The sequence below is a fragment of the Entelurus aequoreus genome, linkage group LG17 (genome assembly GCF_033978785.1).
Source record: "Entelurus aequoreus isolate RoL-2023_Sb linkage group LG17, RoL_Eaeq_v1.1, whole genome shotgun sequence".
NCBI classification, from domain to species: domain Eukaryota; kingdom Metazoa; phylum Chordata; class Actinopteri; order Syngnathiformes; family Syngnathidae; genus Entelurus; species Entelurus aequoreus.
Genome location: NC_084747.1, coordinates 30,370,952 through 30,396,880, shown reverse-complemented (window position 1 = coordinate 30,396,880; position 25,929 = coordinate 30,370,952). Strand labels below are relative to the sequence as shown.

General features: G+C 38.3%; 1 protein-coding gene across 8 annotated transcripts in view; it reads left to right on the top strand.

Annotated features, from left to right (window-relative positions):
• trpm3 (transient receptor potential cation channel, subfamily M, member 3) overlaps positions 1–25,929 on the top strand; it is a 514,307-nt gene that overhangs the window by 76,785 nt on the left and 411,593 nt on the right. For 3 of the 8 annotated variants that reach the window (XM_062025464.1, XM_062025463.1, XM_062025462.1), the window contains exon 1: positions 14,640–14,729. The exons of the other annotated variants lie outside the window; for them this stretch is intronic. In XM_062025464.1, the coding sequence (XP_061881448.1) occupies positions 14,640–14,729 (90 nt within the window). Of the gene's footprint in view, positions 1–14,639; positions 14,730–25,929 lie in introns of those variants that run through there. 8 annotated transcript variants of the gene reach the window in all.

Genomic DNA, 25,929 nt, shown 5'->3' with positions numbered 1-25,929 from the left:
ACAAACCCCAAAACCAGTGAAATTGGCACATTGTGTAAATCGTAAATAAAAACAGAATACAATGATTTGCAAATCATTTTCAACCTATATTCAATTGAATAGACTGCAAAGACAAGATACTTAACGTGTAATTTCTCAACAAGCTATTGTAAGGAATTTAGGGTGAGCGATGATATTACAGACCTTCGATCCCTCAGGTGGTACTGCATCAAAAAGTGACATCAGTGTGTAAAGGATATCACCACATGGGCTCAGGAACACTTCAGAAAACCACTGTCAGTAAATACAGTTTGTTGCTACATCTGTAAGTGCAAGTTAGAACTCTACTATGCAAAGTGAAAGCCATTTATCAACAACACCCAGAAACGCCGCTGGTTTCACTGGGTCCGAGCTAATGTAGGATGGACTGATGCAAATTGGAAAACTGTTCTGTGGTCTGACGAGTCCACATTTCAAATTTTTTTTGGAAACTGTGGACGTTGTGTCCTCCCGACCAAAGAGAAAAATAACCATCCGGATGGTTTTAGGCGCAAAGTTGAAAAGCCAGCATCTGTGATGTTATAGGAGTGTATTAGTGCCCAAGGCATGGGTAACTTACACATCTGTGAAGGCACCATTAATGCTGAAAGGTACATACAGGTTTTGGAGGAACACATGTTGCCATCCAAGCAATGTTATCATGGACGCCCCTGCTTATTTCAGCAAGACAATGCCAAGCCACGTGTTACAACAGTGTTAGTTCGTAGTAAAAGAGTGTGGGTACTAGACTGGCCTGCCTGTAGTCCAGACCTGTCTCCCATTGAAAATGTGTGGCGCATTATGAAGCATAAAATACCACAATGGAGACCCCGGACTGTTGAACAACTTAAGCTGTACATCAAGCAAGAATGGGAAATAATTCCACCTGAAAAGCTTCAAAAATTGGTCTCCTCAGTTCCCAAATGTTTACTGAGTGTTGTTAAAAGGAAAGGCCATGTAACACAGTGGTAAAAATGCCCCTGTGCCAACTTGTTTGCAATGTGTTGCTGCCATTAAATTTTAAGTTAATGATTAAGTTTCTCAGTTCTAACATTACATACCTTGTCTTTGCAGAGTATTCAATTAAATATACGGTAAGTTGTAAAGGATTTGCAAATCGTTGTATTCTGTTTTTATTTACGAATTACACAACGTGCCAACTTCACTGGTTTTGGGTTTTGTACTTTATTGAGCTCAGTGTGGGAAAATAGAAAAAACATGTTGTCCATTTGCACCCATTTTGTGTGAATAAATGCATGCAACATGTAAAATCAATGAATGACAGGGCGCTTCATATCAAAACATATTCTTAGCCCCTTCCTGCTCTGTCACTGATAGGAATACGATGACAAATGCTCACTGAGTGCTGGTCTCGTAATGTTGCTTGTGCTGGGTTCGGTCCCCCTCAGGATGGTGTCAGGAAGTTTGGCAAATGTATATTTTAATGATGTTAATTTTGTTATTTGCACAATCACAAAAAAACAAAAGTGTAACAATTTTCCCATGAATTCCATTTAGTACAAAACATGCATCAAAAGAAATTCAAGTTTAATTACAAACGTATATGCCTTGTTTCACATACATAAGAACATGTGAATAAAAAAATAAAAAAAATATGCTGAGGGTCCCAATTTACCAAGGTAGTAGGAGTAGCAGTAGTTTATTTTGGAAATGCTACAAAAAAAGTAATATAAATAACAATAAAAAGGAAATTATCTTCATAACATTCCGGTAAGCAGTCTCAGTGGCCTAGTGGTTAGAATGTCTGCCCTGAGATCGGTAGGTTGGAGTTCAAATCCCAGCCGAGTCATACCAAAGACTATAAAAATGGGACCCATTACCTCCCTGCTTGGCACTCAGCATCAAGGGTTGGAGTTGGGGGTTAAATCACCAAAATGATTCCCGGGCGCGGCGCCGCTGCTGCCCACTGCTCCACAAGGGGATGGGTCAAATGCAGAGGACAAATTTCACCACATCTAGTGTGTGTGTGACAATCATTGTTACTTTAATCTTTTAATCTTTAATAAAGCACAGAAATAAAAACAAACACAGTACTTCACAATTAAACGCATGAAAAAATAAAAACAATATATCATGTTTTTTGTTTTTTTTATGTTGCAACAGCAGAGGATACATGTGCATGTACGAGCCAGTCTGCCTCACAACAAGAGGATGTAGAAAAAGAAGGAATTTTTAACTACAGCGTCGGACAACAATTACGGACTCTGCAAAACACACACACACACACACACACACACACACACACACACACACACACACACACACACACACACACACACACACACACACACACACACACACACACACACACACACACACACACACACACACACACACACACACACACACACACACACACACACATATGTGCATATGTACAAACCCAGTTTCCATATGAGTTGGGAAATTGTGTTAGATGTAAATATAAACGGAATACAATGATTTGCAAATCCTTTTCAACCCATATTCAATTGAATGCACTACAAAGACAAGATATTTGATGTTCAAACTCATAAACTTTATTTTTTTTTGCAAATAATAATTAACTTAGAATTTCATGGCTGCAACACGTGCCAAAGTAGTTGGGAAAGGGCATGTTCACCACTGTGTTACATGGCCTTTCCTTTTAACAACACTCAGTAAACGTTTGGGAACTGAGGAGACACATTTTTTAAGCTTCTCCGGTGGAATTCTTTCCCATTCTTGCTTGATGTACAGCTTAAGTTGTTCAACAGTCCGGGGGTCTCCGTTGTGGTATTTTAGGCTTCATAATGCGCCACACATTTTCAATGGGAGACAGGTCTGGACTACAGGCAGGCCAGTCTAGTACCCACACTCTTTTACTATGAAGCCACGTTGATGTAACACGTGGCTTGGCATTGTCTTGCTGAAATAAGCAGGGGCGTCCATGGTAACGTTGCTTGGATGGCAACATATGTTGCTCCAAAACCTGTATGTACCTTTCAGCATTAATGGCGCCTTCACAGATGTGTAAGTTACCCATGTCTTGGGCACTAATACACCCCCATAACATCACAGATGCTGGCTTTTCAACTTTGCGCCTATAACAATCCGGATGGTTCTTTTCCTCTTTGGTCCGGAGGACACGACGTCCACAGTTTCCAAAAACAATTTGAAATGTGGACTCGTCAGACCACAGAACACTTTTTCACTTTGTATCAGTCCATCTTAGATGAGCTCAGGCCCAGCGAAGCCGACGGCGTTTCTGGGTGTTGTTAATAAACGGTTGTCGCCTTGCATAGGGGAGTTTTAACTTGCACTTACAGATGTAGCGACCAACTGTAGTTACTGACAGTGGGTTTCTGAAGTGTTCCTGAGCCCATGTGATGATATCCTTTACACACTGATGTCGCTTGTTGATGCAGTACAGCCTGAGGGATCGAAGGTCACGGGCTTAGCTGCTTACGTGCAGTGATTTCTCCAGATTCTCTGAACCCTTTGATGATATTAAGGACCGTAGATGGTGAAATCCCTAAATTCCTTGCAATAGCTGGTTGTGAAAGGTTTTTCTTAAACTGTTCAACAATTTGCTCACGCATTTGTTGACAAAGTGGTGACCCTCGCCCCATCCTTGTTTGTGAATGACTTAGCATTTGATGGAATCTACTTTTATACCCAATCATGGCATCCACCTGTTCCCAATTTGCCTGTTCACCTGTGGGATGTTCCAAATAAATTTTTGATGAGCATTCCTCAACTTTATCAGTATTTATTGCCACCTTTCCCAACTTCTTTGTCACGTGTTGCTGGCATCAAATTCTAAAGTTAATGATTATTTGCAAAAAAAAAAAAAATTTTTATCAGTTTGAACATCAAATATGTTGTCTTTGTAGCATATTCAACTGAATATGGGTTGAAAATGATTTGCAAATCATTGTATTCCGTTTATATTTACATGTAACACAATTTCCCAACTCATATGGAAATAGGGTTTGTATATATATATATATATACTGTATGTATGTATATATATATATACATGTATATATATATATATATATATATATATATATATATATATATATATATATATATATATATATATATATATATATATATATATATATATATACATATGTACTGTATGTATAAATATATATATATACATATGTACTGTATGTATAAATATAAACATTGTGAAATTAGTTATTTACACAGGAAGATTTTATACCTTTAATTGTTTCCAAACGATGTCTGTAACACAGCACTAAAATGGCTGATCAAACAAAACAGAAGTCATGGTCATGGACCCACTAGCTGCGGAAGTTAGCTTTCCAATCAGCTAAACAAACTCAATAACTCCACAGTGACATTTTGGGGAATTTTCTAAGGAATTTGTAAAACTGAAACAAAACAAAAAGAATGCCATTGTAAGTTAATACTACTAACACAGACACTCGTAGAGGTGTTAGCATATTAGCTAATGCTAACGACGCTAGCTTCATTACATTATGATAGCACATACAAATACGCATGAAAACACTCCTACCAGCATCACACATGGGACAGTTTAGTAAGTAAGAATTGTTTTAGTTATATTGTAAAACGTACAAACGTTGCTTGGAGTGATGAATGAAGAATCCTTTCGAGTAGTAACTCTATGGCCGGTTTTACTTTCGGTTCAAGGCATTAAAACGGAAAGTACATTTTCAAAATCCATGAATTAACCACACCGTTTTTATAAGCCGCAGGTTTTAAAGTGTAGGAAAAAAGTAGTCTGGGAATTTCGGTAGTTTTTGGGAAGGTAACTAGTAACGCAAACCAATTACCTTTTTAAGATGTATTTTTCTCAACAATGATTAAAAATGACTATTCATGTAAAACGATGGGTGTCAGGATGAATATTGCTTCAACTTAGTGTTAATGTTCATCATCATTGTGCTTTTTGATGGCACCTTGGACAAAACATCTTGAAATGCAACGTGAAAAAACCTCTGTAAAGCCTCTGTCCTCATTAATATCAACCATTTTTTCCGCAGAGGTAGATAATTGATCGTTAAAACCATTTATTGTTACATCCCGACAGTATCTTACACACATCAAATGTGATCAAAAAGGTTAATTGTTTATTAACATAATCGTTGATAATATAATCGTTGTGCCGTCCAGTTGTCTTGTTTTCTTACACTTCTGAGTCTCATTCGCAAGTATTATATAGTACAGGGGTTTTTAACCTTTTTGACCTCAGGGCCCAACTTTTTCACTACATAGAGGCCCGGGGGCCCTCTCAAATATTAACACTGGATTAGTAAACTTAGTCTAGATTTAACTCGTATTCAATAATTATTTCTTACCCACTTACAGTTTAACAGCATAAACCTTGTAAAATGGCATGAAAGCAACGATCTCAGAGATTATTAGCAAGGCTTAGGTCAGGCTGATTACAAAAATACAAAACCCAAAACCATTGAAGTTGTGTAAATGGTAAATAAAAACAGAATATAATGATTTACAAATCCTTTTCAACCTATATTCAATTGAATGGACTGCAAAGACAAGATACTTAACGTTCAAACTGAGAAACTTTGTTATTTTTTTGCAAATATTAGCTCATTTGGAATTTGATGCCTGCAACATGTTTCAAAAAAGATAGCACAAGTGGCAAAAAAGACTGAGAAAGTTGAGGAATGTTCATCAAACACTTATGTGGAACTTCCCACAGGTGAACAGGCTAATTGGGAACAGGTGGGTGCCATGATTGGGTATAAATGCAGCCTCCATGAAATGCTCAGTCATTCACAGACAAGGATGGGGTGAGGGTCACCACTTTGTGAACAAATCCGTGAGCAAATAGTTTAACAACATAATTTCTCAACGAGCTATTGCAAGGAATTTAGGTATTTCACCATCTATGGTCCGTAATATCATCACAAGGTTCAGAGAATCTGGAGAAATCACTGCATGTAAGCGATGATATTACGGACCTTCGATCCCTCAGGCGGTACTGCATTAAAAAAGCGACATCAGTGTGTAAAGGATATCACCACATGGGCTCAGGAACACTTCAGAAAACCAATGTCAGTAACTACAGTTGGAAGTAAGTGCAAGTTAAAACTCAACTATGCAAAGCCAAAGCCATTTATCAACACCCAGAAACGCCACCGGCTTCACTGGGCCTGAGCTCATCTAAGAAGGACTGCTTGGAAAAGTGTTCTGTGGTCTGACGAGTCCACATTTCAAATAGTTTTTGGAAACTGTGGACGTTGTGTCCTCCGGACCAAAGATGAAAAGAACCATCCGGACTGTTATAGGCGCAAAGTTGAAAAGCCAGCATCTGTGATGGTATGGTGGTGTATTAGTGCCCAATCCATGGATAACTTACACATCTGTGAAGGCACCATTAATGCTGAAAGGTACGTACAGGTTTAGGAGCAAAATATGTTGCCATCCAAGCATGGTCTTTTTCATGGACGCCCCTGCTTATTTCAGCAAGACAATGCCAAGCCACATTCTTCACGTTTTACAACAGCGTGGCTTCGTAGTAAAAGAGTGCGGGTACTAGACTGGCCTGCCTGTAGTCCAGACCCGTCTCCCATTGAAAATGTGTGGCACGATATGAAGCGTCAAATACCACAACGGAGACCCTGGACTGTTGAACAACTTAAGCTTCACATCAAGCAAGAATGCAAAATAATTCCACATAAAAAGCTTAAAAATTTGGTCTCCTCAGTTCCCAAACATTTACTGAGTGTTGTTAAAAGGAAAGGCCATGTAACACAGTGGTAAAAATGCACCTGTGCCAACTTTTTTGCAATGTGTTGCTGCCATTAAATTCTAAGTTAATGATTAGTTGAAAAAATAAATAGATACGTTTGTCAGTTCGAACATTAAATATATTGTCTTTGCAGTCTATTCAATTGAATATAAGTTGAAAAGGATTTGCAAATCATTGTATTCTGTTTTTATTTACCATTTACACAACGTGCCAACTTCACTGGTTTTGGGTTTTGTAAATATTAATCACATTTTCTGCAAAAGAAAGGACTCATAAAATGTATTAAAAATACATTTACACACAATTACACCCGGCTAAAATAAAGTAACTCAATTAATAAATAATAATTAACGATTTTTAACTAAAATGTCAAATTTTAAGTGCGACTAAAAATACTGCTATACGACTTTAGTCATAATTTTTGCACTTGAAGACATTTCTCTCTGACTTTAGCTCCAGTCCTCCTCTCTGTGTTTGAGATTGTAATAGGGCCCCATGGTTAATAAGAAACACCAATATAGTAGACTTTGCATGCAGTTGCAATTCCCAGATGTTAGATGGCAGTGGTGTTTTGGCTACGGTGTGTTGCCTTAGTCAGGAAGTAGCAGAGGTGGGACCAAGTCATTGCTTTGCAAGTCACAAGTAAGTCTCAAGTCTTTGCCCTCAAGTCTCGAGTCAAGTCCCGAGTCAAGACAGGCAAGTCCCGAGTCAAGTCCAAAGTCAAGACTGGAAAGTCTCAAGTCAAGTCACAAGTCCTGCATTTTGAGTTTCGAGTCCTTTCAAGTCCTTTTGACCACAGACTAATATTTTTACACAGATTGTGTATGCTTTTAAACCGCTGTATTTATTTATTAAAACAAGTGCATTTGAAATAGCAGGAAAGAAAATAGTACTGACATTGCAATTCATAATAGCACTATTAACCAGTCATTTTAATAGTTTAAACAATTTTAAACATTTAACTCATTCCTTTACAGAATAAACACATTTGCAAAAACAAGTGCAACTGTACTTATTTGTACAAAAGTGTTAACATTGTATGTCCATGGCATATTGCATTGTAACTAGTTCCACAGCAGTTTCTATTCTGTTCTTACCTTATCTCATTGATCTCATCTCATACTGTATGTGTGTTGATGTGTGCGTACACATGAAAAACATAACAAATACATGAACATAACAATGAACAGAGTTGTACTTTTTAGATGTCAGGGCCCTATGCAATATGTACACATATTCTTAATATAGTATATATTTTAACTGACCTTTATTTGACTATGTTTGTCTTTTTGTAGGTGGCTAAAATACGCGGTGCTGCTGACCGCCGTCTAACGTTATGTTACTGTGTGTGATACATTGACTAACGTAGCGTTAAGTCTAGGTACCTCATGCAACCCTGCTTAAAAAATCACTTCACAAAAAGTATGAATAAGGTAGCAAACTGCAGTGGACGCAACATATTGCCGTGTTTGAAATGACGTTATAACCATAAACATCTTATAAGTAGACGCAATATTGGTTGCTGTGACGCGAGCAATTTGCATCTTGAAGTGGTGATGAGGAGCCGGCGAGCAGCCTAAACTGACAGTTGACAGGTAGAAAACAAAGGCTGGTGTTCAGCGTTTTCCTGCTCAAATGAGCGGACTGTTGAAAATAGGAATCGGGGGATTACTTTTCACAAGTAAGATTTAACATTAATGTACTATTGGTTGTATTTTATGAAAATAACATTACCACAGAGTTGAGAAGGAGCAAAGATCTTCAATATTTGTATGTGAAAATCACAAATAAATCTTCTGGGGGAGGATGACGCCCCTACAGGGGTTTGGTTTACAAACTTTCTGCCCCACCTAAAACAAAATTCACCAGCCGCCATTGATTATAATGCATTCTCATTTTAGGCAAAATATAAGACAATACTTTCTTAACAGTATAAATGTAACCAGGAATAAGTCTTCAAGTAACAATATTCAAATACTAACATTGTTGGGTAAAACAGAATTTGGTTTTATTCTGAATCCAGTGAAACAGATTGGTGGTTTTAGCTGATATAAAGACTTTCAGGTGTTTATATATGTTTAAGTATTTGGCAGACACTTTTATCCAAAGCGACATACATAAAAAATACATATATAACAATCACTGTAAACATGATCATTTAAGGGAAGAATGTAATACAAAATATCAATACAAAGTGTCACGACAGAATAAACTCTCTGCTGCTGCAGCAACAGAGATATGGTCTATAAAATATATAGATATCTAATGTATTCATACATTGTTTATGTAGCATGTATATATAACGTAATCATATTGTTTCTTCAATTTAAAAATAGCTGACCGTTTTTTCCCCCTTCTCTGGGATTATATTCCCAGTTTTAATCTCGGACGTCTGGTCACTTATAGCGTATAAGAATATTCTATTACTGTTAAGCAAACTATGATTAATAAAACATGTGTCCGTTATCATAGCTACACATATGACAAAAAAGCGCGTGAAAATGAGTGGTATTCAGTGAGGTAAAATGAATTAAATGCGTTGACAGTTCATTGCTCCTGCCAAATGAATTGCACTGAGTGGAGCGGATCACCACTCCAAGATGGCGGCCCCGCGTCTCGTCTGCGCCAGTAGGCAGTAGCGCTCGATGCTGCGTACCCTTATAAGATGTCTATGGTTATGACGTTAGCAGTGAGTTTACAGCCTCACTGATTTAACTACACAGCAAATAAAAGTCATGTTACTTAGCCAATAAACGTTATCTTACATTCAAAACTTACCCTTCTTTGTGCAACTTCAAATGTCGAACGAAGTTGGAAGTTGTTGCGTCTCCGTCTGTAATATTCGAACTGCGTGATTTGCATACGGCAATTCGTTGACCAAGTCGTAGTTTTTATACCCGAACGAAACCAACTTTGGTATAAATCTTTCTCACTGGCGCGTTGTTTGACAACTCTTGTTCATTGGTTGTCCTACAATTTGATTGGATCAATGTTGTGTGATGAAAACAATGTAGATCTAATTTGATTGGCTGTTGTACTGAGAGCACACACGCTGACACGCAGCACACACGCTGATAGACAGACGTACAAAATGAAAGCTACGGAGCGCTCCCAAATAACTTTTTAAGCTTTAGGTTTTGGGGAAAGTAGCAAGTCATGTCAAGTCAAAAGGCTCAAGTCCAAGTGAAGTCACAAGTCATTGATGTTAAAGTCTAAGTCGAGTTGCAAGTCTCTTTACATTTTGTCAAGTCGAGTCTAAAGTCATCAAATTCATGACTCGAGTCTGACTCGAGTCCAAGTCATGTGACTCGAGTCCACACCTCTGGGAAGTAGTCTTTGTCATTAAATTGAACAAGCCAGTCCTTTTTTTTTGGAGCCCTACAATGTGTTAATACTGTAAGTACTGTACTTATTACACACCAGCTTCTTGATTGAAACATTCTCCTTAGTTGTAGTTTTCATTACCAAATTTGGAGATTCTGAAATCACCATGTAAAATCGCTAATGTTAATTAATAGCATGTCTGTTATATACAAAGGAAATTAGCAGCAAGCTAGCACTTTAGAGAAATTAAGCCTTACTGTACTTTGAGCACATTTTCTTGCTGTGTTGGCATGGGGGATTGTAACATTACTTCTGGCTGAGTCCGCTCTGAGTGCTAATTTTTTATTTAAAAAAAAACCAAACAATTAAAATCCTCATTAAATAGGAATGAAAAACCGACCAAAATGGATGCTTTTTCATTTGCAGACAAAGTAAAGTAAAAGCGGGGATAACTACTACCTGTGACTCTGAGTAAAATGTCTTTGGAGCTCTACATCAAAATATATTTTACATATGGTACAACGAGGACTGACATCTAGAGAAATATATACGCACACATCAACAGAAACTGAAACTGAAAAACAGACCAAAACAGATGTCTTTGCATCTTTCGACACAAGAACCGGAAGTAGGGACTTTAAAGACAGGACCGCAGACTGGCTTGGAAGAAAATGTGAACTATGGTGTGTGATCAGATCTCTTTTTGCCTCCACTTCGTATATGATAAGTGTGTATAGGTAGTGTAGAATCCCAGCTTTTACTTTGAAAATAGAAACTTCTGCTGTAAGACTATGAAGCAAAAAAATCAGTTTTGGTCGGTTTTTCCGGGTCTGTGTAACTTCTGTTCATTCTATTTCGAATTCTTTAATGCAAATCAAGAAACACATTTTTTCTATTTTCATTTCTGAAACCGAAGTTGAACAACTATTTACTGACACTTTTTTTAAACGACAATAGGACTACTGCTGAACAAAGATGTTACCGTTATGCTAAAAACATGCTAAACGCAAAGGAAAAGCTAAAATACTGCTTCCGGTTCAATTTAACCACACATTTTTGCATTATGGATGAACTTATATTCGATTTTTGTGTTTATCTGGAAAGATAAAAATCTGTGAAAGGAAAACAGCACAAAATCCAATTTTATGGCAATATTTTGATGAAAATCAACCCTTTTTTGTTCGTTTTAAAATCTGCCATATATACCGTATTTTTCGGACTATAAGTCGCAGTTTTTTTCATAGTTTGGCGGGGGGTGCGACTTATACTCAGAAGCGACTTATGTGTGAAATTATTAACACCATCCATCCATCCATCCATCCATCCATCCATTTCCTACCGCTTAGTCCCTTCGGGGTCGCGGGGGGCGCTGGAGCCTATCCCAGCTACAATCGGGCGGAAGGCGGGGTACACCCTGGACAAGTCGCCACCTCATCGCAGGGCCAACACAGATAGACAGACAACATTCACACTCACATTCACACACTAAGGCCAATTTAGTGTTGAATTATTAACACATTATTAATTAATAATATTATTTAGCTCATTCACGTAAAAGACTAGACGTATAAGATTTCATCGGATTTAGCGATTAGGAGTGACAGATTATTTGGTAAACGTATAGCACTTTCTATATGTTATAGTTATTTGAATGACTCTTACCATAATATGTTACTTTAAAGGCCTACTGAAATGATTTTTTAAAATTTAAACGGGGATAGCAGATCCATTCTATGTGTCATACTTGATCATTTCGCGATATTGCCATATTTTTGCTGAAAGGATTTAGTAGAGAACAACGACGATAAAGGTCGCAACTTTTGCTCGCTGATAAAAAAAAAGCCTTGCCTATACCGGAAGTAGCAAGACGTCACCGGACGAAGGACTCCTCACATTTTCCCATTGTATACAATGCAGCGAGAGAGATTCGGACCGAGAAAGCGACGATTACCCCATTAATTTGAGCGAGGATGAAAGATTTGTGGATGAGGAAGGTGAGAGTGAAGGACTAGAGTGCAGTGCAGGACATATCTTTTTTCGCTCTGACCGCAACTTAGGTACAAGGGTTCATTGGATTCCACACATTCTCCTTTTTCTATTTTGGATCACGGATTTGTATTTTAAACCACCTCGGATACTATATCCTCTTGAAAATGAGAGTCGAGAACGCGAAATAGATATTCACAGTGACTTTTATCTCCACGACAATACATCGGCGAAGCTCTTTAGCTACTGAGCTAACGTGATAGCATCGGGCTCAAATGCAGATAGAAACAAAATAAATAAATCCCTGACTGGAAGGATAGACAGAAGATCAACAATACTATTAAACCATGGATATGTATCTACACGGTTAATAATTCCCAGCTTGGCGAAGCTTAACAATGCTGTTGCTAACGACGCCATTGAAGCTAACTTAGCAACGGGACCTCACTGAGCTATGATAAAAACATTAGCGCTCCACCTACGCCAGCCAGCCCTCTTCTGCTCATCAACACCCGTGCTCACCTGCGTTCCAGCGATCAACGGAAGGACGAAGGACTTCACCCGATCATCCGATCATCCGTGCGGTCGGCGGCTAGCGTCGGCTAGCGCGTCTGCTATCCAAGTCAAAGTCCTCCTGGTTGTGTTGCTACAGCCAGCCGCTAATACACCGATCCCACCTACAACTTTCTTCTTTGCAGTCTCCATTGTTCATTAAACAAATTGCAAAAGATTCACCAACACAGATGTCCAGAATACTGTGGAATTTTGAGATGAAAACAGCTTTTTGTATTGGATTCAATGGTGTCCGAATACTTCCGTTTCAACAATTGACGTCACGCGCATACGTCATCATATATAGACGTTTTCAACTGGAAGTTTAGCGGGAAATTTTAAATTGCACTTTATAAGTTAACCCGGCCGTATTGGCATGTGTTGCAATGTTAAGATTTCATCATTGATATATAAACTATCAGACTGCGTGGTCGGTAGTAGTGGGTTTCAGTAGCCCTTTAACATACCAGGCACGTTCTCAGTTGGTTATTTATGCGTCATATAACATACACTTATTCAGCCTGTTGTTCACTATTATTTATTTATTTTAAATTGCCTTTCAAATGTCTATTCTTGGTGTTGGGTTTTATCAAATACATTGCCCCAAAAAATGCAACTTATACTCCAGTGCGACTTATATATGTTTTTTTCCTTCTTTATAATGCATTTTCGGCCGGTGCGACGGTAATAAACATTGAAAAACGGCCCTAATTTTGTTTTTTGATTTGCGTTTAAGAATTGGAAATAGAATGAACTCAAGGTACACGGACCTTTCCGTTCGGTTTACTCGGGCTCATCATTTTTCTTTTATAAAATCGAAAATAAAAATCTAACCGTTTTTGCTTTTCAACACCAAAAAAGAAAAACACATGTTTTTCAATTTTCCTTTTTTGTATTCTAAAATGATAATTAAATCAACCATTTATTTAAAGAAACAAAGAAAACCCAGTGACCAAAACACACACAAACCCGCAGTTCCTGGCCTTGTGGGGACACACCATCATGGACTGTAGCCTGTGGGACGCACCGTGTCGACCATAAAACCTTGTGTTGGGACCGCTGGTAGCAGCCAACAGCATTGCTTCATGAGCAGTAACGTGGTTTCACTCCACTGCACGCCGCACTAAAGCGCACCCGAAGTCGCATCATTTGAGGGAAGCGGGTGAGGCAAATTGACGTCCCCCGGTTTTTAATATCTTGCGTAACCGATTTAGGAGGCATCTGCAAACCAGTAAGTAGGTCGCACTCCTTGCAGGAATAGAAACGCTGGGTTTTTTTCTTCTTCCGTTCTCCATCAGGATTCCCTCTTAAGGACGATACTGCCAACGGTTCACTCAGTTTTTTCTTCGTCCTCCTTTCTGTCATCACCTGTCTTTTTCACAACTCTGCTTTTTTTTTCTTCAGCATCATCTGTGTCTCCTCGTTCTCTCTCTTTCTCTCTCTCTCTTTCTCTCTCTCTCTCTCTCTCTCTCTCTCTCTCTCTCTCTCTCTCTCTCTCTCTCTTGTGGAGCCAATGGTGGAAACGCAGCCTCCAATGTAACTCATTGGCCGTCACACCGCTTGATGCGCTCCGTCCTCTCCCTTCTGCGCTATTCTGCACTGCACTGCTTCTCTCTCTCCCCGCCCCCCCACTCTTCCTTTTTCTCCAACCTGCATCCCTCTCGCACTTGAGTGCGTTCCTCAGCTCCGCGCCACTTGGGGGAAATACCGTGCGCTCTGTGGAAACTAATGCTTTTTGGGATCCCCCAGCCTTTCCTCGGACTCCGTGGATGTGTGTGGGCCTGAGGAGGGCTCCAGGGTACGGGGGGAGGAGCTGCTCAAGTGGGCGCATCTTCTAGGCTTCTTCCAAGCCGTGGTCGTGGTTGATGGTGGCGCCTGGAGGGTCATGCCCTGGGACTTGTGCGCTTTACGGTGCTCGGAGTTGGAGATCCTCTCCCCTTTCCGCGCCCCCCGGCGGGGCAACCTTGAGCCCGGTGCCGGGGGAAGCTGAAGAGCAGGCACCATGAACCAACTGGACGCGCCGCGGCCACTCAACTGGACCATCAGGAAGCTGTGCCACGCAGCCTTCCTGCCGTCCGTACGCCTACTCAAGGTAAACAAACGCGTCGGGGAGCTGTAAGCGTAAAGCAAGAACCGTACAAGATTTGTTGCTTTCGGGTGCAGAAGTGGGGCAAAAACCGCTGGCGTAAAGTGTACCCCTTCCGGGGGAGGGGAGGTGCGTGGTATTATCGGGGCCAATGGAAAGTGTTTTTGTTGGGTTGTAGAAATACGAGGTGGAAATAAGAGGTTTGCATGGAGGACAGGTGATGCGACTGGCAAGAAGAAGAGCGGAGATGGCAGATGAATAATGACGGATGCACCGAGGAGGATCCAGACTATGTAGATCTGCGTTGTTGAGCCAAAGTTGGCATGTTTTGAAATTGATTCGACAATTTCCCCTCTCTCTCTCTCTCTCTCAATAAGGCATCGTCCAAACTAGGGCTGCAACTAACGATTATTTTAATAGTCGATTAGTCAACGATTATCTGAACGACTAATCGGATAATAAAGCGTACACATACACTACCGTTCAAAAGTTTGGGGTCACCCAAACAATTTTGTGGAATAGCCTTCATTTCTAAGAACAAGAATAGACTGTCGAGTTTCAGATGAAAGTTCTCTTTTTCTGGCCATTTTGAGCGTTTAATTGACCCCACAATTGTGATGCTCCAGAAACTCAATCTGCTCAAAGGAAGGTCAGTTTTGTAGCTTCTGTAACGAGCTAAACTGTTTTCAGATGTGTGAACATGATTGCACAAGGGTTTTCTAATCATCAAATAGCCTTCTGAGCCAATGAGCAAACACATTGTACCATTAGAACACTGGAGTGATAGTTTCTGGAAATGGGCCTCTATACACCTATGTAGATATTGCACCAAAAACCAGACATTTGCAGCTAGAATAGTCATTTACCACATTAGCAATGTATAGAGTGTATTTCTTTAAAGTTAAGACTAGTTTAAAGTTATCTTCATTGAAAAGTACAGTGCTTTTCCTTCAAAAATAAGGACATTTCAATGTGACCCCAAACTTTTGAACGGTAGTGTATTTAACGGCTGTCATTTTTCCATCGACTTCTTATATGCAGCTTAAGTTATTTTAGGCATGCGCTTACGGACAACAAAGATGACTAATTCATTCATAAATATTTATTTATGCTGTAACTGCGCTGCTCATCCAGCTGTTGCAAAAATTAAATTGACTAATAAAGTGTTGTCTATTTGAAAGAAAGGAAAGGCAAAGTGCTAAAACACTATTAACCTTGTTTATGTATTTAAAAAAACAGTTAAAATAGCAGCAATGAAAATACAAAATCTGAAAATCGTTTTGCGATGTTTAAAAAGCTGCACACTGGTATATTGACTATTGATTAACAGTTTAGCACTCTAATAGACTCAATGTGTAGAATTATATATTTGATTCATTCTTAAAATGTTGTCTATTTAATAGATTGTATATTTAATTTTATGATACCTCCACATTGATGCCCGTCAGTCTCTGTGTTTGTTCGCGTTTACTAAAGGGCCTTTTTTTTTACGACATTGCAAATTGACGTTGCTTTAAAACGTTCTTGGATTGATGTAAACAACGTTTAAATGGCTGACTTTGGTTAAAATGATAGTGAAAGTTATTTTTCACACAACTTCATCTCACTCTTGTTAGCTAGCTAGCAAACTAGAAGCTAACACTCTTACCGAGGCTAAGACCCTGCAAATGTCCGACATCATGTCTCTGCTTTAAATGTTGCCGTATCACAGATATACTGCCATAAAAACAAGACCCGCCTTGCGAAATGAGCAAGGCGTTTCTGTTTTTAACAAGGATGAGAGAAAATATCCTCACACTTTACAAGTTAGCACTGGCCTTGTTTTTGCGAGAGACCCACTTCCGCCCGGAAAAACCCGAGCGATGACATCACGACTATTGTCGACAAATATAATTGTCGGCGACACAGTAATCGTTGCAGCCCTAACACACCTGCTCAGTACGTCTGTTGTGTAGAAGTCTTGTTTAGACACCTTTTTGGCATTCATGCATGCATTTTTTCCAGCCACTTAGTCCAGGGCTGCGTCCTCCTCTCCTGATCTGAGTGTCTCATAAAAAATAAAAGCCTTTTTGCTCTGACGTTGGCGTAGACGTCTGCATACGTGTCGCCTGCTTGAATGGATTGCGTTGAAACCCTTAATTGAAAGCCGATATGTGTGTATGGATGTGTGCGGAAGAGCTAGAACTTTGCACGCTCTGGTGCATTCCTACGATTCTACATCTACAGTCGAACAGGTGCTTTTATTTTGGTGTTTTTCATGGAATGTCTTCTTGAAAACTGCATCTGTCATGAGCTCAGCGTACCCTTTACACCAGAGTTATTCAACTGACCCTGTTTTGGGGGACAGACGGAAAGCTAAGGACTGGGGAGCTGGATTTCTCCCTTCACTATTAGTTTCATTTTGTATATTCCGAAGCACCATTGCCCTTTAAAGGCCTACTGAAACCCACTACTACCGACCACGCAGTCTGATAGTTTATATATCAATGATGAAATCTTAACATTGCAACACATGCCAATACGGCCGGGTTAACTTATAAAGTGCAATTTTAAATTTCCCGGCAAACTTCCGGCTGAAAACGTTTCGATATGATGACGTTTGCGCGTGACGTCAACTGTTGAAGCGGAAGTATTCGGAGCCCATTGAATCCAATACAAAAAGCTCTGTTTTCATCTCAAAATTCCACAGTATTCTGGACATCTGTGTTGGGGAATCTTTTGCAATTTGTTTAATGAACAATGGAGACTGCAAAGAAGAAAGTTGTAGGTGGGATTGGTGTATTAGCGGCGGAATACAGCAACACAACCAGGAGGACTTTGAGATGGATAGCAGACGCGCTAGCCGAACGACCTCATCTTGACTTCCTCCCTCTCCGGGCCGCCGACCACATCGGTGATCGGGTGAAGTCCTTCGTTGTACCGTCGATCGCTGGAACGCAGGTGAGCACGGGTCGTGATGAGCAGATGAGAGCTGGCGTAGGTGCAGAGCTAATGTTTTTAGCATAGCTCTGTCGAGGTTCCGTAGCTAAGTTAGCTGCAATGGCGTCGTTAGCAACAGCATTGCTAAGTTTCGCCAAGCTGGAAAGCATTAACCGTGTATTTACATGTCCAGAGTTTGGTAGTATTGTTGATCTCCTGTCTATCCTTCCAGTCAGGGGCGTATTTGTTTTGTTTCTATATGCAGTTACGCCCGATGCTATCACGTTAGCTCAGTAGCTAAAGTGCTTCACCGATGTATTGTCGTGGAGATAAAAGTCACTGTGAATGTCCATTTCGCGTTCTCGACTCTCATTTTAAAGAGGATATAGTATCCGAGGTGGTTTAAAATACAAATCCGTGATCCACAATAGAAAAAGGAGAGAGTGTGGAATCCAATGAACCCTTGTACCTAAGTTACGGTCAGAGCGAAAAAAGATACGTCCTGCACTGCACGCTAGTCCCTCCATCCACAAATCTTTCATCCTCGCTCAAATTAATGGGGTAATCGTCGCTTTTTCGGTCTGAATCTCTCTCGCTGCATTGAAAACAATAGGAAAATGTGAGCAGCCCTTCCTCCGGTGACGTCACGCTACTTCCGGTAGGGGCGGATGTCTCCCTTCAGTATTACTCATTCGCACTTAAATGTTATTGACAGTTTAAACATACATCATTATTATTTATTATTACTTTAGATTTTTTTTGTACTTTAATTGTATGTAATTTTATTGTTTTACCAGTTTTTGAGTCCCTTCTTTTGCAGTATATTTAATTAGTTATTTTTGTAATCAGTCTGACCTAAGCCTGGACAATAATCCTTGTGATTAAAACATGCTTTGATATAATTTCACAAGGTTGTAAACTCGAAGTAGGTTGGATATATTTATTTAATATGATTAAAATAAAGAGTAAGATTACAAATTCAGTGAGTGGGACCCAGGCCCCTGTGTAGTGGAAAAGTTTGGACCCGAGGTCAAAGAGGTTAAGAACCCCCGATCCACTGTTATTAAGACTCTGCCGCAAAAATGTTTGACTCTCAAGTTTTTAGAACTGAACTGGCGTGCCACCCATTGATTAAACCGATAGATGAAAAAGAGAGGACCTAAAATGGAACCTTAAAGAACACCACTAGCATAAGTAAAGAAGTTGAACAGATGACCACTGTCTGCATCTGAAGTAAACAATCTACAGTAGCACCTTCGTTACATAAATCTCATTACGAAATACTGCCAAAAAGGAGAGGACTTAAGGGGTTCCTTGAGGAACGCCTCAGTTTTGTAAATCACAAATTTGGACCGCCGTGTTTTGTGTTTGCTAGCAAGGTTTAAATGTGAATGCAAGGATCTATCAATGTGTTTACAGTGGTCCAAGTTTCTCTATAGAACAGGAGCGCTGTCGTCTTTTTTGTACATTTCTGCAAAAATGTTTGTCTCCTAAGTTTTGAACTGAATTCGGGGGCCTGTATGATGTCATCCCGGGCCGAATCCCCGGCCTGCAATTTGAATAGCCCTGCTTTGGACCTCAGTTCAGAGCATGAAAGGATGGACTTTTTCTTCAGCTTTTTGTGGCACTTACTAAGAACTATGGAGCGCCAACCATGTCGAAACATCTCAGTTCAGCAAGCAGCAAAGGATTAACTGCACACGTTTGGCTTTTTGGGGGTGGGGGGATTATTGTGGCTTTTTTGTGACATTTATTCAAAAAAAAAAGAAAAAAAGAAGTGACTTCTACGAGGGGTTTTAAGGAGAAGAGCGAATGCGAGAATAAAGAACGACACCAGAAGTTACAGGAAGTACATGGATTCATACTGAAAGCAGTTAGTTTGTCCTGCAGTTTCTATTTCCAGTTGAAAATTAAGTAACTAGTTCGATAAATCGTATTTGTCAGAGTAGTTTTAATGCAACATACCTTTTTTTTCTTTTTTGTCCTGTAGGACGAGTAACAAATTCGGTACTTTTATAGGCACAAACCGAATTCCGTCGATACTACCAGGTATCGATTAACGTAGACTCAAACGGTGCCATATTTTGGTATCTTTTTTGCTTGTGATGTAGCAGACTCGTCACATCTGGTTGCAGACTAAACACCGGCTCACGTAAACAATCAGTCCAGCAGCACTTAGGGCGGACTCCGTCAAACTCTTTCTGAGTAATGCTGCAATTTTCAACACCAAACAAAGCAAGTATGCTTGGCAGAAAACGCTTAAATGTAAAGTAAGGCTCCACTCTTCCAAAATGTGCTAGCTTGATGCTAATTGGATTTGCCATAGACAGGCTACTAATAGCACTAGCGATTTTACATGGCGATTTTAACACCTTCAAATGTGTTAATTTTTATTTATTTATTTACAGACATGATTTTGTATTATATTATTGTTTAGTTTGTTAATATCAGAGTCTGTTCTGCAGAAAGGTCATCCCTAGAAGTGCACATCTTATGGATAGGGACCCACAGTTAAAATATACATCATCATATAATATACAAAATACAGTATAATACAATTCATTTCAAAATCTACCCACCAAATAGCCATTTACAGTTTCATACTAACCTACCAACAGGGTGACATTTATAAAGAAGGAATCTTTAAATACACCAAATCAGTCTCGATATCCTATTATTCAAATTTGATTAAAAAGTTGCATCTTGAAGATTTGCAATAATCTCATCGTACATAGAGAATGAAAAATAATGAAAAAAATAATGAAAACTACCACTTGGATACATGTTACAATCAAACAGCATATTACATAGAGTCTTAACACTTTGTAGGGCGCAACAGAACACATTCAGCCTAAAGGAAAAGCTACTTCCTAGTTAGACAACATACTTTAGATACAGTACTGCCCTCTAAGGTCTTGGAAGTGCACCTGCATTGCAAATGAGACTCAAATGAAGAACATTAACAACATTTAACAACTTTTAAATATAATTAACATTTATTAACACACACAAAAATACCAACAATTAGTACAGTTGAGTATCGATTCCCAACTACTGTATCAGTTCAATTTTGTACGGTACCCATCCCTACTTTTACTTTAATATTTTTATAAAGATCAAACTATTTTTATTCTGTTAAATTAAATTTCATTTGCATCACTGCATGTACATATATCATATGTATTTATAATCTATTAACTACTGCTTGCAAAGACACATTAATTGTTTAGGCTTGTTCGACTGACACAGTAGCACAGAAGCCAGACATGTGTAATAAGTGTCCTTAACCGATGTAGTTTATATCACAGTCTAAAGTACAACATTTGTCAATACAAACAAGTATCAAATCATTATAGTTGCGTATTACTTAAACAAAGTATTAGCGTTTTAAAAGGTATCCAGTAACAAACATATCTGCATCATTCAATTTACTCTGTCATGAGGTTAATGTGATCAATTATTATCGCCAAAAAACAAATGACCCTTCCACTTTAATTTAAAGACAGTATAAGTCCACTCCAGACAGTTAATAATAAATAGGTTACTGTTTTAGTACGTACTTGTATTACTTTTTAGTGTGGAATGTTCGAAAAGGTTGGCTAAATAAAACAAACAAAAAAATTAGTAAATGTTTTCCATATATTAGCCGCACCGTACTATAAGCCGCAGATAAATATGTTGTGAAATTAATTATTTGCACAGAAATATTTTATAAATATTTACAAAATGTTGTTTATACCTTAACTGTTTCCAAACGGTGTCTGTAACACGGCAGTAAAATGGCTAATCAAACACAACAGAAGTCATCACCATGGACCCAGTAGTTACGGAAGCTAGCTCTCCAATCAGCTAAAGAGACTCAATTCCACCATGTCGTTTCGGTGAATTTACTGAGGAATTTGTGAAACTGAAACAATCAAAAACGAATGCCGTTGTAAGTTAATAATACTAACGCAGACACTCGTAAACGTGTTAGCATATTAGCTAATGCAAACAACGCTAGCTTTATTAAATTACGATACCCCGGATTGCTAATAATCAAATGTAAACAATCAAATGCAGATACTTTTTCTTATGCCTTCTGATCTCTCTCTCTCTCTCTCTCTCTCTCTCTCTCTCTCTCTCTCTCTCTCTCTCTCTCTCTCTCTCTCTCTCTCTCTCTCTCTATGTCCACTACTTGCTGTCCATATCCTACCCCTCCTCCCCCTCCACACCCCTGATTGTAAATAATGTAAATAATTCAAGGTGATTATCTTGTGTGATGACTGTATTATGATGATAGTATATATCTGATAGTATATATCTGTATCATGAATCAATTTAAGTGGACCCCGACTTAAACAAGTTGAAAAACTTATTCGGGTGTTACCATTTAGTGGTCAATTGTACGGAATATGTACTTCACTGTGCAACCTACTAATAAAAGTCTCAATCAATCAATCAAAGCACGGACAAATATGCATGAAAACACTCCTACAGACATCACACATGGGATGGTTTACCAAGTAAGAATTGTTTTAGTTATATTGTAAAACTTACAATATGGACCGCTATGGACGGCTAGAACACTGAACGGCACTCTGCCTCCGGTTGGAAGACGCGCTAAATAGAAGGGCACTGCAGCACCTGCAGTGAGCGAAATCGTCCAAAAGATGGCACCATAGCAAAAACAATAAAACACCTGTCTGTCTGGAATGGACCTATGCTGGATGTAAGTTGAAGTGGAGTGGTCATTTGTTTTTTTTGGTGCCACCTACTGGTCACAGTGTAGTGTGATTTGTGCTGATATCGCATCGGATTGATATCTGCATTGGCCAATACTCAAAAGGCTCCAATTTATATCGCATCGGAAGTGACAAGGTTGCATCGGGACATTCCTACTCATGACCAGGCTGAAGTCCAGTCTTGCACAGACGTTACTGTACATTGCGCTGACTTACAGTTATGTACTGGAATGCATGAACACACATTGGAATTAATTGTGGAATACATTGTGGTTGTCTGCTTCTCTGAGTAGATTGCAAGAGACCACAATGGCTCCCCGTCGACACTCGGACATCGTGCGAACGTTTCCCCGATTGCGAGCGGTCCAATGTGTGCCGTGGCTCTCTTAAAGACGCGGCCCAGTCGCTCCGAGGGCCATAAATGAGGAATGAGCTGCGCTTGCTCACACAGAATGACGAATGGGAGCGTTGCCCCAGGTTTGTGTAAGGCGACGTGAGAAATGTCGGGGCAATCACAGAGCCGTGCAACTGTGAAATGCAAACTGCGGCAGAATTTACAATCTATTAAGAACGTCGCGCTTCCCTGCCTTCCTTGTTTTTTTCCTTAATTCCTGAAGTCGATTTGTGCAGTTTTTGCTGTCGTCCAGGTTTCTTGAGAAGTGTCGTACAGTCGGTGTGGGAAAAGGTTTACTGTCAGTGCAATATAAATTTAGTTTGTGCTCCAACCACCTTCTTTCTCTCTTTAAAAAAGCAACCTTCCCACTGCCTACATTTCAGCTGCCTTTACGTTGGCAGGAATCCTCTCTTAACGTAACACACTATTTGTTTACTTACAGACAATATGTGACTGAGGTGTTGTGTGAAATGAATCTAACAGGCCTGTCAAGGAGATTTCTGCATGGCAAGCACTTTCCTCGTCTGTCTCGTTATTACCTGTCCTCACCTGCCCTCTGGTTTATGTGCAAGTGAGCGTAAAAGCAGCACTTTGACTGTCAGAGGTGTTGTCTCTCCTCCTTGGTCACAATAAATGCACATTTTGTTCACATTGCAGCAAATACCATCTTGTCTGCTGGTGATGACGTTCAACCGCAATCTACTTAGTTATGTACCATGTTTTTCGATATGTAAGCCGCACCCACTATATTTTAAAAGCCGCACCGGACTATAAGCTGGAGATACAGTCGCAATCAAAAGTTTACTTACACTTGTAAAGAACATAATGTCATGGCTGTCTTGAGTTTCCAATAATTTCTACAACTCTTATTTTTTTTGTGATAGAGTGATTGGAGCACATACTTGTTGGTCACAAAAAACATTCATGAAGTTTAGTTGTTTTATGAATTTATTATGGGTCTGTGACCAAATCTGCTGGGTCAAAAGTATACATACAGCAATGTTAATATTTGGTTACATGTCCCTTGGCAAGTTTCACTGCAATAAGGCGCTTTTGGTAGCCATGCACAAGCTTCTAATTTTGTCATGAGGAGTGGTCAAAAATTCAAGCAGAAGCTTGCCAGAAGCTTGTGGATGGCTACCAAAAGCACCCTTTTGCAGTGAATCTTGCCAAGGGACATGTAACCAAATATTAACATTGCTCTATGTATACTTTTGACCCAGCAGATTTGGTCATATTTTTAGTAGACCCATAATAAATTCATAAAAGAACCAAACTTCATGAATGTTTTTTGTGACCAACAAGTATGTGCTCCAATCACTCTGTCACAAAATAATTAGAGTTGTAGAAATGATTGGAAACTCAAGACAGCCATGACATTATGTTCTGCTAGGTTCACACCAACGGCGCTTTGACGGCGCTTTAAAGCGGCGTTATAGCGTACCAAAGCCTGATTAAAGCGGGAGGGTCCTAATGGATCGTGGGAAAGCTTGTAGTGAAGCGGGACATGCGGCAAGTTCGCCAAAAATTTTTAAACGATTTAAAAAAATTCTGCGCTCTGTCAAGAATGGAATAAAGCGCCGAGAGCGTATGAAAGCGTGACAAAGCTCAGCAAAACTTGACTAAAAGCGTAGCAAAGCTTAACAGATCTTGGTTCAAAGCGCGGACCCCTACACATAGGAAGTGACTGTGATATTGACTAGTGACATTGAAACTTTTATGTAAAACCAACACAGGATTACAAATCCATTCCCTTTTGCATCATTGCGTTTTTTATACGATGATCATTGTTTCTGTACTTCTGTTAGAGTTTGCTGTTTGATGTTGCAGTTTGACATTACTGTCTATAATTTTTCTGTATGAAAATGTTAATAAAGAGAATATGTTACGTTTTATAAAAGAAATGCCTTTTATTATTTTCAACTAGCATAAGAAATGAAAGACAGACATTTATTAAGATTACAAAAATAAAATAAATTAAGATATAAAACATAATATAACGGGAAAAAAAGAGAAATTGAAAAAATAAATGAATATAAAAAATGTGTGAATAATTGCCTTGTATTATTTTCAACTAGCATAAGAAATGAAAGATAGATATTAATTTAGATGACAAAAATAAAAGAAATGAAGATATAAAACATAATATAATGGAAAAAAAAGAGAAATTGAAAAAATAATTGAATATAAAAAATGTGTTGATAATTGCCTTTTATTATTTTCAACTAGCATAAGAAATGAAAGATAGATAATTATTAAGATGACAAACATAAAAGAAATGAAGATATAAAACATAATATAACGGAAAAAAAAGAGAAATTGAAAAAATAAATGAATATAAAAATTTGTGGATAATTGCCTTTTATTATTTTCAACTAGCATAAGAAATGAAAGACAGATATTTATTAAGATGACAAAAATAAAAGAAATAAAGATATAAAACATAATATAACGAAAAAAAGAGAGAAATTGAAAAAATAAATGAATATAAAAAATGGGTGGATAATTGCCTTTTATTATTTTCAACTAGCATAATAAATGAAAGATAGATATTTATTAAGATGACAAAAATAAAAGAAATGAAGATATAAAACATAATATAACGAAAAAAAAGAGAATTTGAAAAAATAAATGAATATAAAAAATTTGTGGATAATTGCCTTTTATTATTTTCAACTAGCATAAGAAATGAAAGACAGATATTTATTAAGATGACAAAAATAAAAGAAATAAAGATATAAAACATAATATAACGAAAAAAAGAGAGAAATTGAAAAAATAAATGAATATAAAAAATGTGTGGATAATTGCCTTTTATTATTTTCAACTAGCATAATAAATGAAAGATAGATATTTATTAAGATGACAAAAATAAAAGAAATGAAGATATAAAACATAATATAACGAAAAAAAAGAGAATTTGAAAAAATAAATGAATATAAAAAATGGGTGGATAATTGCCTTTTATTATTTTCAACTACGATAAGAAATGAAAGATAGATATTTATTAAGATGACAAAAATAAAAGAAATGAAGATATAAAAAATGATATAACGTAAAAAAAAGAGAAATTGAAAAAATAAATGAATATAAGAAATGTGTGGAAAACAGTATACTGAGTTTTTCACATTTTTTTCTTATTTTTGTTGTAACAATGCACAACAGAGCT